At 42.7% G+C, this 15,664-nt stretch overlaps 1 protein-coding gene across 1 annotated transcript; it reads right to left on the reverse strand.

The window, feature by feature from the left end:
- Nucleotides 1-1,205: 1,205 nt before the first annotated feature.
- Nucleotides 1,206-14,404, reverse strand: Ccr6 (C-C motif chemokine receptor 6). The gene is made up of 3 exons (XM_013076683.3): nucleotides 14,254-14,404; nucleotides 2,634-2,747; nucleotides 1,206-2,535 (listed from the first exon to the last, which is right to left on the reverse strand). The coding sequence occupies exons 2-3, from the start codon at nucleotides 2,640-2,642 to the stop codon at nucleotides 1,417-1,419; spliced, it is 1,128 nt and encodes a 375-aa protein (XP_012932137.2). The 5' UTR covers nucleotides 2,643-2,747; nucleotides 14,254-14,404; the 3' UTR covers nucleotides 1,206-1,416.
- Nucleotides 14,405-15,664: the final 1,260 nt, after the last annotated feature.

Consider the following 15,664-nt stretch of genomic DNA (forward strand, 5'->3'; position numbering starts at 1 on the left):
ATAGAGACAGTTATAGCTTACGAGAACCATATAAAGTTTCCAGTACCACATTTGTCAGAATTAAACGTGCCCGTATTTTTCCAATTCATGTCAGTACTTTCCTAATGTATGTTTGTATTTTTGTAATGCAGTTGATATTTTCCACTGATATTCATATATTTATGTAGTATTTTAAAAACTAGAGTTCTATGAGCTTCCAAAGTTGATGAAAATTGTTCATTTGGATTCCATCGCTAACCTCTGACTTTGGGTAAAACTATGTGAAATCTATCTTGGAGGCTGATAGACTTAAAGCTGTATGGTAGCTAATCGGAATGAGCTCTATGTAAACAGAATCAACAGCCATGAGTTCTTCTTCAAGCCCAGCATGGAAACAGAAGAAAAGTTCTTTCTACATTGTCTCAGTAAAGTTTCCTTCTGCTTTTTAATAAAACAATTATTCTATTTATTAGAAAAACATGCAGCACTTCAAATTGCATAATAAGCTCCAAATTCATTACGATGCATTGAGCAAACTTCTACTAAGCCCCTTTGGTGTGCTGAAAACTGCCAAGGTCGGAAGCACAGCTATGACCATGCGGCAGAGCCTGTTTTCAAGGAGCCCTGCCTCAGGGGCATTTAGAGGAGACTCTATTCATAGGGGAGCAAGTCAGCCTGAGCTGCCCTGGTCTTGGGGACACTTGTCACTGACATGTTCCCCACATTGCTTTCCAATTGGAGGACACTGGAGCTTCTCTGTCTTCTGCCTTCTGACAACCTGGTCCTTGCTGAGTGTATCAAAAGGAAGTGAGATGAAAAATATTGCTGCTTACAATTAGCAGCTGTAAACACTTTGAGAGCAAAATGTTTAAATGTTTGCCTACAATGATTTACAGGAGGGTTTCTGGGTTTTCTTTTTTAACTATGTCATCATTTGGTGCTAGGAAATTTTGTGGTCTATGACTGCATCACAAATATTTCTTTAAAAACTTACATACAGGACCAGGAATTTAGCTCAGTGGCACCATGGCTGCCTCAAAAATGCAAGATCCTGAGTTCGATCCCCAGTACAAAAAAAAAAAAAATTTACATACATAAACAATTCACTTTAATTTAGCATTTCCCATGACCTGTTTTGTGGAAAGGCAGCCCTGTGAGGCTCTAGAACCATAAGTGTTTCTTCTCAAGCACATTTAAGGAAAGCTGCTTGCAGAGCCCACCCACCTCCCACCTCCCATCACCACCCCATGAAGAGAATTTCACAGCTGGGGCACAGGAAGTCCCTGATCTATAAGAGAGACACATCTTAATTTTGCCTAATTTCCACATTTACCGTGCATATTTGGCCATGGAGAGGGGTGTATGTGTATATGTGTCTTATTCTTTAATTAGCAAGTTTCACAAAGGCTCTAAGGGCATTTGACTTGCACGTCCTTATCACATAGTGAAAGATGATGCATTGTCATTGTCCATGATCTCACTAGTCTGCCTGGAAACGAAGGCTTCTGAGTTCACCCTGGCACAGGGGAAGCCTAGTGCCTTGTGCTTTCTTCTCACACACCACATGTCCTTCATGATCTTCAGGAAGTAGCTTCTAAACCTCTGACCAATAAATGCGTAGAGCACGGGGTTGAGGCAGCAGTGGAGGAAGGCCAGGACTTCCGTGACATTTTTGGTGTATCCCATGAGCTTTTCATTGCTGCAGGTTCGGTTCATTCTGCCCAGGTTTGCAGCAGTCACGAGAAGAACTATGTTATGAGGAATCTGGCAAGCCAAGAAAACAAGGACCACTGCTATCACCACACGGATGGCTCTGTGCCTCTTAGAATTCTGAGCCTGCACTAAGGTCTTGACAATGAACATGTAGCAGAATACCATAAACACCAGCGGGATAAAGAATCCAAACAGCAGCTGCAGTCCCAGCCCCAGTAGCTTCCACATGATAGGGTCTAATTTGGGGTCGTACCTGGGCTCACAGACATCTCTGCCTTGCATATTATATTTCTGGTTGAAGGCAAATGTTGGGCCGGAGATGATCAGTGACAACACCCACACAGCAAGGCAGATTATTCTGTTGTGGGCCAGAATTCTGGACCGGAACCAGAAAGATTTGGTTGCCTGTACAATGGCAATGTACCGGTCCATGCTGATACAGGCCAAGAGCAGCATGCCACAGTTGAAGTTGATGGCGTAGATACCTTTCATCAGTTTGCACACAGCATTGCTGAAAGTCCACTTACCAGTGGCGTGAGTCACTGCCCAGAATGGCAGAGTAAGGACAAAAAGTATATCTGCAATGGCCATATTCAAGAGATAAACATCCGTCATAGACTTGGCCTTTTTATAAAAGGCAAAGGTGGTCACTACAAGAATATTACCCAGAAGGCCAAAGATACAGATCAAGGAGTATGCAATTGGCACAAATATCCTGGAGAATTGTCTGACCTCTTGCAGAGAGCACAGTAAGACACCCTCCTCAGATGGGTAAGACATAGCACTACCTGGCTCAGAGTAATCACTTATTAAATAGTCACTATCGGTGGAATTCACTGGTTCCTGGGAAGTAAACAAAGATGGAGTTAGCTGTAATGCACTATTCAAGTAGCCACCATTAACTGAAATTATACTTCCTGCAAGAAATAAAATAGTCTCACCTCACCCATGATGATACTTGCACTGGGCTGAAGATGCAGGCCTGACAGAGAAGGGTGTGGATGGTCCCACTGTGCTGGCTCACCAGCAGCTGTGACAGGAGAGCAGGGATGAAGCTAGGGAAGAAAGAGGCAAATGCACTGTGATTAGGACAGCCAGGGAAGTGAGCTACACCACTCTATCCAGGTGGAGCCCAGTGTACAGTCCATCCTGTTACATAACATCACCCATGTAGGACAGGCTCCAGCAGCCTCTTCTGCAAAGGCCCAGACAGCAAATACTGTAGGTTGTGCAGGCCTATGGTGTCTGTCACAACAGCTTTAATCTGCTGTGGTAGCTTGAAGCGCATATACACGATGCATGAATGAATGGGCCTGACCATATGTGGTTGGCCACGGGCTGATGTTTCACCAATCCCTGACCTATGGCTTAAAAGAAGGATCATATCAGAAAAACCACAGGTTTTTTGACCTATGAAAAAAATCTCGTGGAAAACTCAATTTAATTACATGAAAAGAAGTGCTACTGAACAAAATCTAGAGAACTATGAATGTGTATAGGAATTAAGATTTATAGTCCTGGACAAAGCTCAGTGATTTTTCACCCTGGTGGCATGGGTGATCTCAGGTGAGTTGCCTAAGGTTGGAGTGTAAGGCTTTGTCAAGATGCACTAAGTCCTTTGGCCTGGGACTGAGTGGACAGTTGTGGGATGCTTCCTAACAGGCCAAACTGTTCCAGTAAGTTCTGATCTGTTGGGGAATGTGCAATGCCACTGTCAGAGGCCCTGATGCAGGAAAAGAGGCTGATGCTTGTTGATAGGAAAGCTCAGGGGAGGAAGAGGTGCTTCTCTGGTCCCTGAAGGATAGATGCCTGTGAGCAAATGATCTCCCAGTGATGACACCTAACACAGCCCAGGCAGAAGACCCCAGGTCATGAACAAGGAGTGTTTGTGAGACAAGAGAGGCGCCAGATTGGAGGAACCAACTGGATGGTTATCCAGTCTTTACACAGTATGTAACATGGTGAGGATGCCAACAGGTAGCCATGTAAGGGGCAGAGCTGCAGCATGAAAAGGACCTGAATGTGAAGGATTTTGAAATCTACCATTCCCTTTATTTTTATTAGTACATCTTTGTGGTATATAATGATTGCATTCATCATGGGGAGTTGGTACATGTACATAACACATGTTAATTCCTTTTTAATGCCCTTTTCCTTCTCTCCCTTCCCCCTCCCTCCATCTCGTGGTCCCTTTCCCTTTTCTGGGAAAGAAAGAAAGAAAGAGAGAGAGAGAGAGAGAGAGAGAGAGAGAGACAGAGAGAGAGAGGAAGGAAGGAAGGAGAGAGAGAAAGAAAGAAAGAAAAAGAAAGAAAGAAAGAAAGAAAGAAAGAAAGAAAGAAAGAAAGAAAGAAAGAAAGAAAGAGAAAGAAAGAAAGAGAGAGAAAGAAAAAGAGAACCATTCTCAGTAAAGTCAAACAAGATGAAAGATCTCTTTGGTACTCTGACTCCCTCTTCTGCTTTTGCTGTTTATCATCCTGCTTGCCCCTCCACCCAATAAGATCCATCATCTGTAACTCTTGACTACTGTGTTAAGCTGCTGTCCAATCACTCAGGAGGTCTCTCTCTTTCTGTGGGCACTTGATGAGATTAGAGGGAGTGAGAGCAGAAGCAGCATCAAACAGAGGTGGGGAGCTGCAGTACCACCACACTGCGCCCCACCAGTCCTGTACCCACACTCAGGGAGGAAGTCACCACAGCACAGGCTCACCCTGAGTGACATTCTGAACACATTTCTTGTAGATGCTGTTTTTTATCTTGGGTTTACCAACCCCATTTCTTCCTGGATACCTGGAGTCACACCTTGGAGACTGAGTCTTTGCTGCCTTTTCACCACTGGCTTGGACATGACTGGAGGAAGGTGTGGAGTCACCTCAGCACTTTGCAGGTGGCTGCAGGTGGCAGTTTTGAGTGCCTTAGAGCATGCAGAAGCAGAGCACAGAAGAGGCATTCACATCGGTGAGATTATCAGATTAAACATGGCATTGAAGCACAACTGCGATCACACAGCATCCAGGCACTGTGGACCAGCGGGGCCCCACTGCACCCCACTGCATCACACCAGTCGAGATGCAATGCCAGCTCTCAGGTCTCAGGTGATAGGCATCTCAGGTGTGGAGAACAAGTGACGTGAGAGATGTTGATCTCTTCAGTCCCCATCACACTGCAGACTGGGCTGGGGGACCCCAAAAAGGATGCATGAGGCCTCACTGAGACAAGGAGAGGAAGGAGATACATGCAAGAAGTTAGGAGAACAGCAGAACCTTTTCCACAAGAGGAAGTGAATCTAGGCTGGAGGAAGAACTGCCAGAAAGAAGTGGGCAGAAGTCCCAGCTCACCAGGCTGTGGCAGCTCTCGCCCTGCAGCATGGTTATCAGTCCTTCTAACTTACAAGGTGTGGGACAGCACCCTCAGAAGGTGCAACTTAGGAGTGTGGGCTGACACAGTTCTACCTCAAATGTGCTCTGAGTAGAGCAGAAGCTTTTAAGAAAATCTCAAAGGACTCCTCTGATTCCAGGAATATAACTGTGTTCCCCAACAAGCCCAAAATTATTTAAAGAAATAGATTTATATAAGTGAAATTTATATAAATTTAAAATTCATAATATTAGGCAACCAGGTCAGTGTGGTAGTACGTATCTATAATCCCAGCACTTAGGAGGCTGAAACAGTGTTTTCCCAAGTTTGAGGCCAGCCTGAACTATATAGAGTGACCCATATAGTGTCTCAAAAAACAAAAATACTTTTCAAAAAAAAAATAAATTGAGCAACCAGAAATTTCTGAACATTTATAGAAATAGGAAACGATAACCCACATCTGCATGAAAAAACAAAAAAATGACAGAGATAATAAAATTAACAGAAAAAGATATTCGAACAGCCACTATAAGTACACTGCACATATTTAAAAATTTTGAGAAAAGCATAAACACGCTGAGAAAAGTAATGAAAGATATAAAAAGACCCAAGTAAAGCTTCTATAGAAAAAACAATGAATAATATGTAAAATGAGAAAGGCACTGATTGGGATTAAAATCTGATTAGACACTGTAATTTGCATAAATTGATTGTAAGTCTATTCTCTAGCAACAACATTTGCAAATTTAGGCTAAAATATATAGAGATGATAATGATGATGATGGATAAGCATCAAAACACATGCAATGAAATACTTATGGATATATCCAAGAAAATTCAAATAAGATTGATGTGCTGAAAACTATAAAAAATTGTTGAGAGAAATTAAGACTTAAATTTAGGGAGAGAGGTACAATGTTAAGGGTTAAATTATTCGATATTCAGATGTTAGTTCTCCCCAAATTGATCTATACATACAAGATAAAGAAAATCAAAATTATAGCAGTTTTTTATATAGAAGTTGACAAATTAATTCTAAAATTTACATAGAAATTCAAGGGATTTCAGATAGCTAAAGAAATTTTGAAAAAGATACCCAGTTGGAGGCCTCACACAGCCTGACTTCTTGATGTGTAAGGGAAGCTCCATGGCTCTCTGATGTGGTCCTGGTGAAGGGGAGGGTGGACACAGCACTGGAGGACGGAGGGCAGGAACAGACCCACACGCTAAGGTCGACTGGTTTTAACTATGGTGCCAAGGTGAGTCAGTAGAGGAGGAATGCTCTTTTCAAAAATTGGTGCTGGAACAACAGGATTTTCATATACAAAAGGTTGATCCTTGACCTGTGCCTCACACCATATGTAAAAATTAACTCAAATAGATTATAGCTCTAAATGTAAAAGTCAAAAATAAAATATCTAGAAGAAAACAGGAGAAAAATCTTTGTAACTCAGGAATAAAGAATCCTCATACAAATAGTAAAAAAAAAAAATAATTGTTTAAAAAATGATAAATTATGCTTGATCAGAATTTAAAATTTCTGCTCTTTGAAAGACTGTAGGGAACAGGGAAAGGGGAGGTTACTAGAACCTCCGGAGTAAGTCCTAGTCTCCTGCAAGCCACAGCAGCACATGACGAATTAATTTATTAGAAAAGATAGAAAAAATGAGACTTAGCGAAGACGAACTTTGAGCCTGGTCAGTGCTGCTCTGGGCCACAAAGAGGAAAGGCCCGAGCTTGCCACACCTTTATTCAGTACCTCAGGAGAAACAAATGTAACACATGACTCAGGACAGAGAGTTCAGTACATTGGCTGAAACAAGTATAACATTTGACTTAGAGGGTACCAACTGGCAAAAATCCTAAAACAGTGAGGAACTATGCAGATGAAGATTTTGTTCCACGATGTCTTCAGCTGGTGTAATCTTGCCCTGGAACATCACAGCATCACCGCAGGGGACCATTGAGGTTTTAGTTATGGCTCCACATGCCATAGCTGCCCTGGAAAACTAGGCCCTAATCATGATTTAATTGTGAAATGATTTTCCCCAAGATTATGTAGAATTGCTCTTGACAAAAGACACTTGAGAAAATAGGAAAAAAACCAACCATAGAATTGGAAAATAATACTTGTAATCTCAAATAGATGTTAGTAGGTTGTATCCAAATGTGAAAATAATTCTTAATATCTAAAAAATAAACACCTCCATTAAGAAATAGAAAAAAATCTAAATAGAAAGTTCATCAAAGAAAATATATAGATAAAAATACACACAAAAAAGATGTTCAACATCATTAAGCATTAGAGAAATGCAAATTAAAATGGATATGAGATACCATTTCACACCCAAGAGCTGCTAAAATTAGAAAGGTAGGCAAGAAATGTAAATCAAGATGTAAAGCAATCTTAGCTCTCCTGTTTTGGTGGCGGGAATGAGGAAACACCACCACTTCGAGAAAAGTGTAGGTTCCTTATAAAGTGAGACATCTACTTACCACAGCAACCACAAACTGACTCCTACATATTTACCCAAGAAAAATGAAAAAAAAAATGTACTTGAACATCCGCAGCACTCATTCTCCCATTCCAATCAGGAATAAGAATGGATTTAAGGAAATCAAGGCACTGCCTTCTGAACAGGACATGACAGGGGCAGCACTTCTCCCATCTCTACCAGCAATCCCCTCCTGGCCTGGGCCCCTTGCAGCTGCCCCACCAACAATGACCAGCTACAGAGCCTTCCCTGATGCTAACCTCCACCAAGAGTGGACTGCTCTCATACCTCTCACTATCTTGCTGGTGTCGCACAGTGTTGAAAGGATGGGCTTACCTGGCATCTTCTTGAACTTGAGGCTCTCATTTGTTTGTTCTTTTGTTTTTCCTACCAGGGATCGAACTCAGGACCTTGCACTTGCCAAGCAGGCAAGGTGCCGCTGAGCTACATCTCCCGTCCCAAGGCTCACATTTGTTTCCAATTCTGGGTCTGTCCTCACAAGACATTGTATAAACATGTGCTGAACTCAGTAAAATATTATTTCAGAAAATATTATATATTGTAAAGTACATTAAAAATTTGTAAATTCCCTGTCTCCTCGGATAATATTGTAAACCTGCTGGGTATAAACACGTAGAATTCTGGGTAATGACGAATTGAATGCTGTTGAGGTTGAGAATCAGTGTTCTTGATAACAAATTGCTGTTGAGTTTAGGAGTGTGGCAGCTCTCACAGGAGCTGGAAATGATTCAGCCTGAAATGATTCAAACCACTGTGTTCACCACAAAAACAGTGTGCATTATTGGAAGGAAATTATATTGGTAACAGATTGACATCTGTGTCACCACAATACGCAGAATACTGGACACATTGCACCACTGCCTCAATCACGAGAGGATTTATCAGCTCTTTAGAGAAACAAGCTATGGATTTTTTTTTTTGGTACCAGGGATCGAACTTAGGTCTTTGCACTTGTGAGGCAGGTGCCAGAACCACTGGGCTAAATCCCTGGGCTTGGATTTTCTGTTATAATAATTTCAATTTGGATGATAAAAGTATTGAGAAGTTTTAAAATAGACATTTCTATACTTCTTTAATGAACTGAGAGCAAAATATACTGGTATCCACTGGTGGTAGATGAGAGATTCAGGAAAGGGTGTTAAGTCTTTTGTCCATTTCTTGGGGAAGCAATGATTCAATGGTAGTCAGGCCATCCAATCAAGTTTTCTCATCCTATCTTGCTTTGAGACTTTTCACTTTCTTTCTCACACATGCTCCTTCTTACCACCAGCTCTTATTTTAATTTCATTAAGTCAGATATAAAATATAGATGCCCAACTGATTCTTAAAATGTAATTTGGCTTTGCAATTTAAAGCCTTCTTGTCTACCACACAGCTGCCTTGAGTGAAATGTCATTGTTGTTGGCTCGATGGTTCACTGTAACCCTCACCTGATGCTCCACCTCTCACTGGACTTTTAACCTTTCCGGGCTACCAGGGTCTCATGAGGCCACAATATGCATTGCATCAAATATGGCACTCATAATCTAAAATGTCCTTAACTATTTCATTTACTACACATTCAAGAGAAAGTAGAATTTCTCAGCTCCTACTTTGCTTCTCTCTACTCTGTGAGAAACATTTCAAGAACATTCATAGAATTTTGAAGTCAGGTTTCCCAATTCCATGGGCAATGCCTGTGGACTTCAGCAGGACAGAGATGAGGAAGAAACGTCACAACTTGCTTGCAGAAACAAAGACTGAGGGACACCAGTTCGTATCCATCCCAGCAGGGTGCTGAGGTTCATCATGAAGGAATCACAGGAGCCTGGTAGGGAAGCTATGAGCCCTGGAAGTAGCATGGGTTTACTGATCATCCATGGTCAGACTGATGGTAGTCATGATCATCAGACTGCAGGTAAGGAAGTGTAGTAGACATTGTAAATCTATGATTCAGTCTGAAAATTATGAGTAACACCAATAATAGACTATAATCTGGGTGCCAGTACAATGAGATGGTTTGCCACTTGCACATGGGATGGTTAGCTAGTTGTACATAGGACAATTTGCTAGTTGTACAATGAGATGGTTTGCTAGTTGTACAGGGGATGATGGTTCGCTCATTTGGACGACAGCCCACATGGTACCAGTTCAGGGGCAGACTGTGACAGACCCTACTGACATCATGCTGAGCTCAGTCTCCCAGCATGCTGCTCATTGTTTCTATCAGCGATGGAGACAAAAAGAAGGGAGCCAAATTCATCAAGTCTAAAGATGTTGAGAAGCCAAACACACAATGTGCTGGATGACAAAATAAATGGGCAAAAAGTCAGCCCAGAATCAAACAGTAGTAAAGTAGTAAAATTTACTAAATTTACTAAATTTTACTAAAGTAGTAAAATTTAGTAGGGAAAATAAAAGATCATGTACCTAGTTTTAAACACTCAACTGCACAGATACAAATTCGCAGAGCAGTAAGAGGAGAAATTTTAAGTATTTGTATAGTAAGTTCACTGTGCTTGGAGAGCCAGTCCCATGTGGGGACAGTCGTCCCTCCAACTAGCCAACCGTCTAGCTTAACTTTCATCCAGGCATTTCTCCACCTCTTCACCTATGACTTTCAGATTTACGAAGAGATGCTCAGTGCTGATGCGACCGACCCAGGATAGTGCCTAGTGTCACCAGAATCACAGCCCTAATGAATTCCTTGCCCTAGTTACTGGCACCTGTGAATGCATTACTTTACACAGCAAAAGGGACTTTTATTCTGGGATGCCCAGGTGGCCTGGTATAATCACAAGAGTCCTTAGAAGTGGAACGTCCTTCACCCTGGAGGTGGAAGAAGAAGGAACCCCAAACCCTGAGTAGGAGTCGATCTTCTGGTGCAGAAGCCAATAGTGGAAGAGGAGCCACAGCTGAGTGATGAGAAAGAGCCTCAGCCAACAGTTGACATGAAAATGGGGATCTAGTCCTACAGCTGCAAGAACTTGGTCCTGATGTTCACATACCCTGTCCACAATGCTTCCTATCAATCTGCAGCCACACACATTTTTAGTAAAGCTGGACCTGACATTCTGGGCCCTCCAGGAAAGGAAGACTTCCTGTAACTCATACTTGCTATGTCTTTAGGGTTATTAGTAATGTCAGATGTTGGGTAAGATCTATAGATCCTACAGATACGTTTTGACAGATCAATGCTCTGCATGAGCACAATCTCTGTGATTATGTCTGGGAAATGATACATCATAGGAAACTCAAATGACTAGATGGTTAGAAGAGATTCACATCTAAAAGTGGGTTTCCAGTGACAGTCTGCATAGGACAAAGAGAGGGAGGGATGAAGACTTGTGGTTACTTAAGTTTGAAAAATGCCACTAATTACCTTCTTCTCTTTGACTGTCATGGTGGGGCTCATTTGTCAGTGGCTTTTGGGGTCCTGCTGGTATAACTCATTGTCTCCCAAACCTACTTACCACAGAACCTTCTGAGTCCCACATGCATAAACAGTGAGCAGGACCAGACCTCTTTGCCATGTGCCAATAGCACCAACTGGTGTAAGAAAGCTAGGGGGTCCCATCTAACAAAAAGTGTTCTTTGGAAAACACTTCAGAGAATACAGATCCAGGGATACCCTCATTTTTTTCATTCAGAGATAGGCACAGCAGTTCTTGGGGCCCAGTCCCTGTGCCAAGAGCAATAGGACTCCAGCAGCCACACACACACAGACCCAGCAGCTCACAGTATCTCTCCAGCACCTTCACTGCCTCTCCACCAGTGTCACCAAGGCAAACAGTGACTGACCTCCAGGCAGCATGCTGGTTCCCACACCAGCTAACTCCAATCAGCCAGAAACTGGGCAAACCAAAAATTATACAAGGCTCACTAATTTCCAGCTGGTTCTCTTTTCATTGTGTTCATACTTGGATTTATAAATCAAATTTGCTAAAAGATATGTTTTTGAATGACTTTTCTGGCTTTTTTAGAAGGTATTTAATGAGAAGCTGAACTTTCACGTGACTTTTGCATTTAAGATTTGGAGCCATATAAATATCCTACCCTTTCAAATGAAATGCAAAGTGCTAAGATCTCACCAAAATGAGATGTGTGCACATGGTAAGTGATAACTCAGCTTCTGCCTTTCAATTTTAACATTTCAAAAAAAGATTATTAAAACACAGAAAAAGAAAATGTTATGTCTGGAAAAGTTTGATTCTAGAGTAACATTTTTAGCATAGTATAGAAAGTTAACTTAAATTTTCATTGCAATACAGTAACGTAGCTTCCTAGAGCCACTATTATTAGGTATAATATGCAAAGGCAAGTGTCTCAGAAAGTAATAGCTAAGCATTAATTCATTCAAAGAAGAGAAGAACACCCACTAATATGTTTTGCTGAAATGCAGTTAAATAAGGATTAAACTTGCAGAAAGACCAACTACTGGTAGGCTGTGAGCTGGGACTAGGGATGAGCGGGAGAGATGGTTTGGCAAGGGAAAGGAAATGTCCAAGACTGAGAGGAGGCTCCTGACGAGGCAGAAGGGCTGGCAAGAAGCCAGTGCCCACTGTTGCTCCTGACCAAGACAGGCAATGCAGGGAAGACATCAGATATATTTATCAGAAAATTATCAGTAAAGAAACTGTGCTGAATTCAGTTTCAATTTGAAAGCGTTTAGTATCAAGCTGCAAAGTTTAGTAAGTCAGATTTTAAGTTTGTGCTTCCTTTCATAAGAAGTGATGGCCATGCAAGACAAGGAGTAAAAACTAAATAAGAGCTTGAATGTATGTGAGTGTGTATTTGTAGATGTGTAAACATGTTTGTGTGTGCATGTGTGGATATTTATGCATGCAGGTATACATGTATGCCTGTGTGTATGTGTATGCAATGCATATGTGTAGTGGCATGTGCATGGATATTCATGCATATGCACATATGTGTGCACATGTGTGTATGCATGTAGTTGTATGTATGCATGTATATATGCTGTGAATTAAGTATGAGTCATATGCTGGGCACTAAGATCATTACTTTACTTCTATTACACTGTAACCTCACAAAAACTCTTTTAAGGCAGACAGTATACCCATTTCATAGAGGGGAAGACATTAGCCCATCTACTTCCCCTCATCGTCTCTTACCCACCACTGATTCATTCTGTCTCATCACCTAGGGAAGTGCTGCAAAATTCCCACAAGGTCTTAAATTATATATTTACTTTAAAACTTCTTATTAATATTAAAATTTCTCTTACTACAATGATTCAATAAATGTATGTTCTAAATTCATTTGAATTGTGGGTGCACTGGTTTGTGTACTTCTTTATAAACATCAGTGGAGCTGAAACTCTAGGCCGGCTTCCTTCTGCTTTTGAATAAGGGTAGTTAAGAAGAAGCCAGAAGGTTTTTTCCAGTGATTTGTTTACTGGTTTATATATATTTTTTGATTTGGTTTGGTTGCTTTTGGGGTTTTTGTTCCTTTTGCTAATTTACAAGCTCACTTTTATGTATTCTTCTTTATCTGTGGACATTACAGTGGACCCTTGACTTACGAACTGAATTTGTTCCAGATGGTTGTGTTTGAAACTCCAGTTGATCAACTGAAGGCTCAGGCTCCTCTACACAGCCTTCAAAGTCTTCTGTATACAGGCAGATCTCAGTGTCCTTAGAGAGACACTGGCCCAGGATTTCTCAACCCCACACAGGAAAGGAGTTGTAATGCTCCTTCTACAACTCTTTAAGGGTTAAATTTGTATCTGAGACCACCTGAAAGCGCAAGCAGCTGGCATTTGGGTTGTAACTGAAGACTTTGTTCATAAGGAAGAACTAAAATTCCGGTCATAACCCAAGTTGTTCGTATGTCAGGCCAGCCGTAATTCAAGGGTCCACTGTATATTTTTGACCATCTTAAGAACAGCTTTAACTTCATCATGGTCCTTTGTCACCGTGCTTGTCTCAGCAGTGTGTTTCTTGCTGCTAGTGGGCCATTGGCGGTGACCAACTCGGACTCCCTATCCTGAGGCACCCTTCCACGGCCATCAGTCCGGACTTCATAAGAGTCATGGCATCTGCAGCCCTTCCCAGGGCTTTGCCTGTGTTATGCTGACTCTCACAAAGTTTTTCAGCCCATCGGGCCTCTGAAATAACTCCCCAGATGATCTCCTGCCCACCCAGCCTCAGGAGGATCCCCACCACTCCAGTCACCCACTACCCCAAAAACATTGCTTAGCTTAATCTTCACCTTGTGTATTTGGTCAAATTTTAAAAACTGCATTTCTAGGGCTGGGGGTGTAGCTAAGTGGTAGAGCACTTGCCTAGCATGCATGAGACTCTGAGTTCCATCCCTAGTGCCAGAAAAGAAAAAAAAAATTGCATTTTTCTGCAGCACAGTCTGATGTCCCTCAGCTGCTCCCTGTGTGAAGAAGTGGGGCCCAATCCATTGCCCCCACTCTAGCATGAGGCAGTGAAAATAAAAGCAGTCACTGAGCCCTTAGAGGGGTGGTGCGCTTCTGGAAAACATGGTCCTCTCCTAAAGCCACAAGGACAGTAGACTTAGGAAAGTGGAGGGTCCTGGATGTACCATGTAAGCAGAGCCACTGTGCCGAATCCCAGAGGAACCATCCCAAGTCAACATCCCTGTTGAAGGCTAGAGGATCCATGAATCTCAGAAAGCTGGAAAGAAAAGCTGGTGAGGGTGGACAGGACTCGGGCATGCTCACCTCAGGAAACGCGCTGATCCCAAGTGGGTTGTTGAGCCCTAGGTGGTTGTCCTGTCCCCCACATCACCGCTGTGAGGACCACTCTGTCAACAAGATGCAATTTGCTATGTTTAAGAGCAGTGAGACACTAGAGAGAAAGTTGCTGAATTACCACTTCCTATTTAAAAGCAACGCCTACCTGCCCAAATGCACATGGTTAACCATATACATCCTGAAGGGCATAAAAAATACCATGAAAATCAATCATATGACTCTTGGAATCAAAGAAAAACCAATGGTAAAATGGGTGGTTGGGGAGAACCCAACATTCCAGCCTCTCAAAGAAGAGAATCACAAGCCAGGGCTGATGGTGGATACTTGCAATCTCTGGGAAACTAAGGCAGGAAGATCGTAAGTTCAAGGCCAGCCCAGGAAACTTAGTAACTGTCTCAAAGTTAAAAATGAAAAAAAGGGCTGGGATTTAGCTTAGTGGTTCTGCCATCTGCCTTGAAAGCGCAAGGTCCTGAGTTCGATCCCCGGTACCAAAAAAAAAAAAAAAAAAAAAGGCTGGAGATGTAGCTCAGTGCAAAGGCCCTGGGTTCAATCCTCAGTATAAATACACACACACATGCACACACATGCGCATGCATGCACAGCTAATACTCAAACAAAAACTCCTGGGACCAAGTATCTCTGTGTGGCTGGGAGGCTGTAGGGATGTTCTGGGTGCCTGAGAGGCATGGGCAGGTCTGGGCCTGTGTCCCCCATCCCCATCACCAAGCTGTGCAACTACAGGAGGGATTCACACCCCTCCCAGGCCACAGCTCCTCCAGAGAAATGGTCTACTGTGACTTGCGAGGGACAGGGAGGAGTGCGGGTGAGGCAGTGGCATGGAGCTAGAGGACAGCTATTCCCCAGGAACGTCCCCTGTAGTGCTGTGCTGTGGAATCAGAGGCTTAAGTCCCTGCCTTTCTGGGCACCTGACCTCCATGAGACAGCAGGTAAAGGCTAGGGCCACCCTGTCATTAGACAGGTGGAGGGAAATAATGGGTGAGGATTCAGAGGATTCATTTTTAGGTTCAAGCAGTTAAAAAGACACAGAGAGAAAAGAACTGCAGAATAGTAACATTTTGCACACCTGGGCTGCTGTAAACCCAGCCTCAGGAAGTGCAGAGAGCTTCACTGTGGAAGCTCTTCCCCTTGAAGTGCATGGCCGACTTTCTCCACCCAGCTGATTAGGTGTCTCTACTGCCCAGGGCTCTTGTCTCAGCCCTGCTTGGCCCTGCTTGGCCCTGCTTGGCCCAGCCCACATTCAGTTGCAGCAGCACAGCCAGCCTGTGCCAACTTCTCTGGGAATTAGCCAGCCACGGAGGGACCTTCACCTGACTCCAGGTCCCTTCCCAGCACTTCTGCTGTTCCCCACCAGACTCTG

The sequence above is a fragment of the Heterocephalus glaber genome, unplaced genomic scaffold (assembly GCF_053883595.1).
Source record: "Heterocephalus glaber isolate CG9 unplaced genomic scaffold, H.glaber_assembly_v1.0 deba00001593, whole genome shotgun sequence".
Lineage (NCBI taxonomy): Eukaryota > Metazoa > Chordata > Mammalia > Rodentia > Bathyergidae > Heterocephalus > Heterocephalus glaber.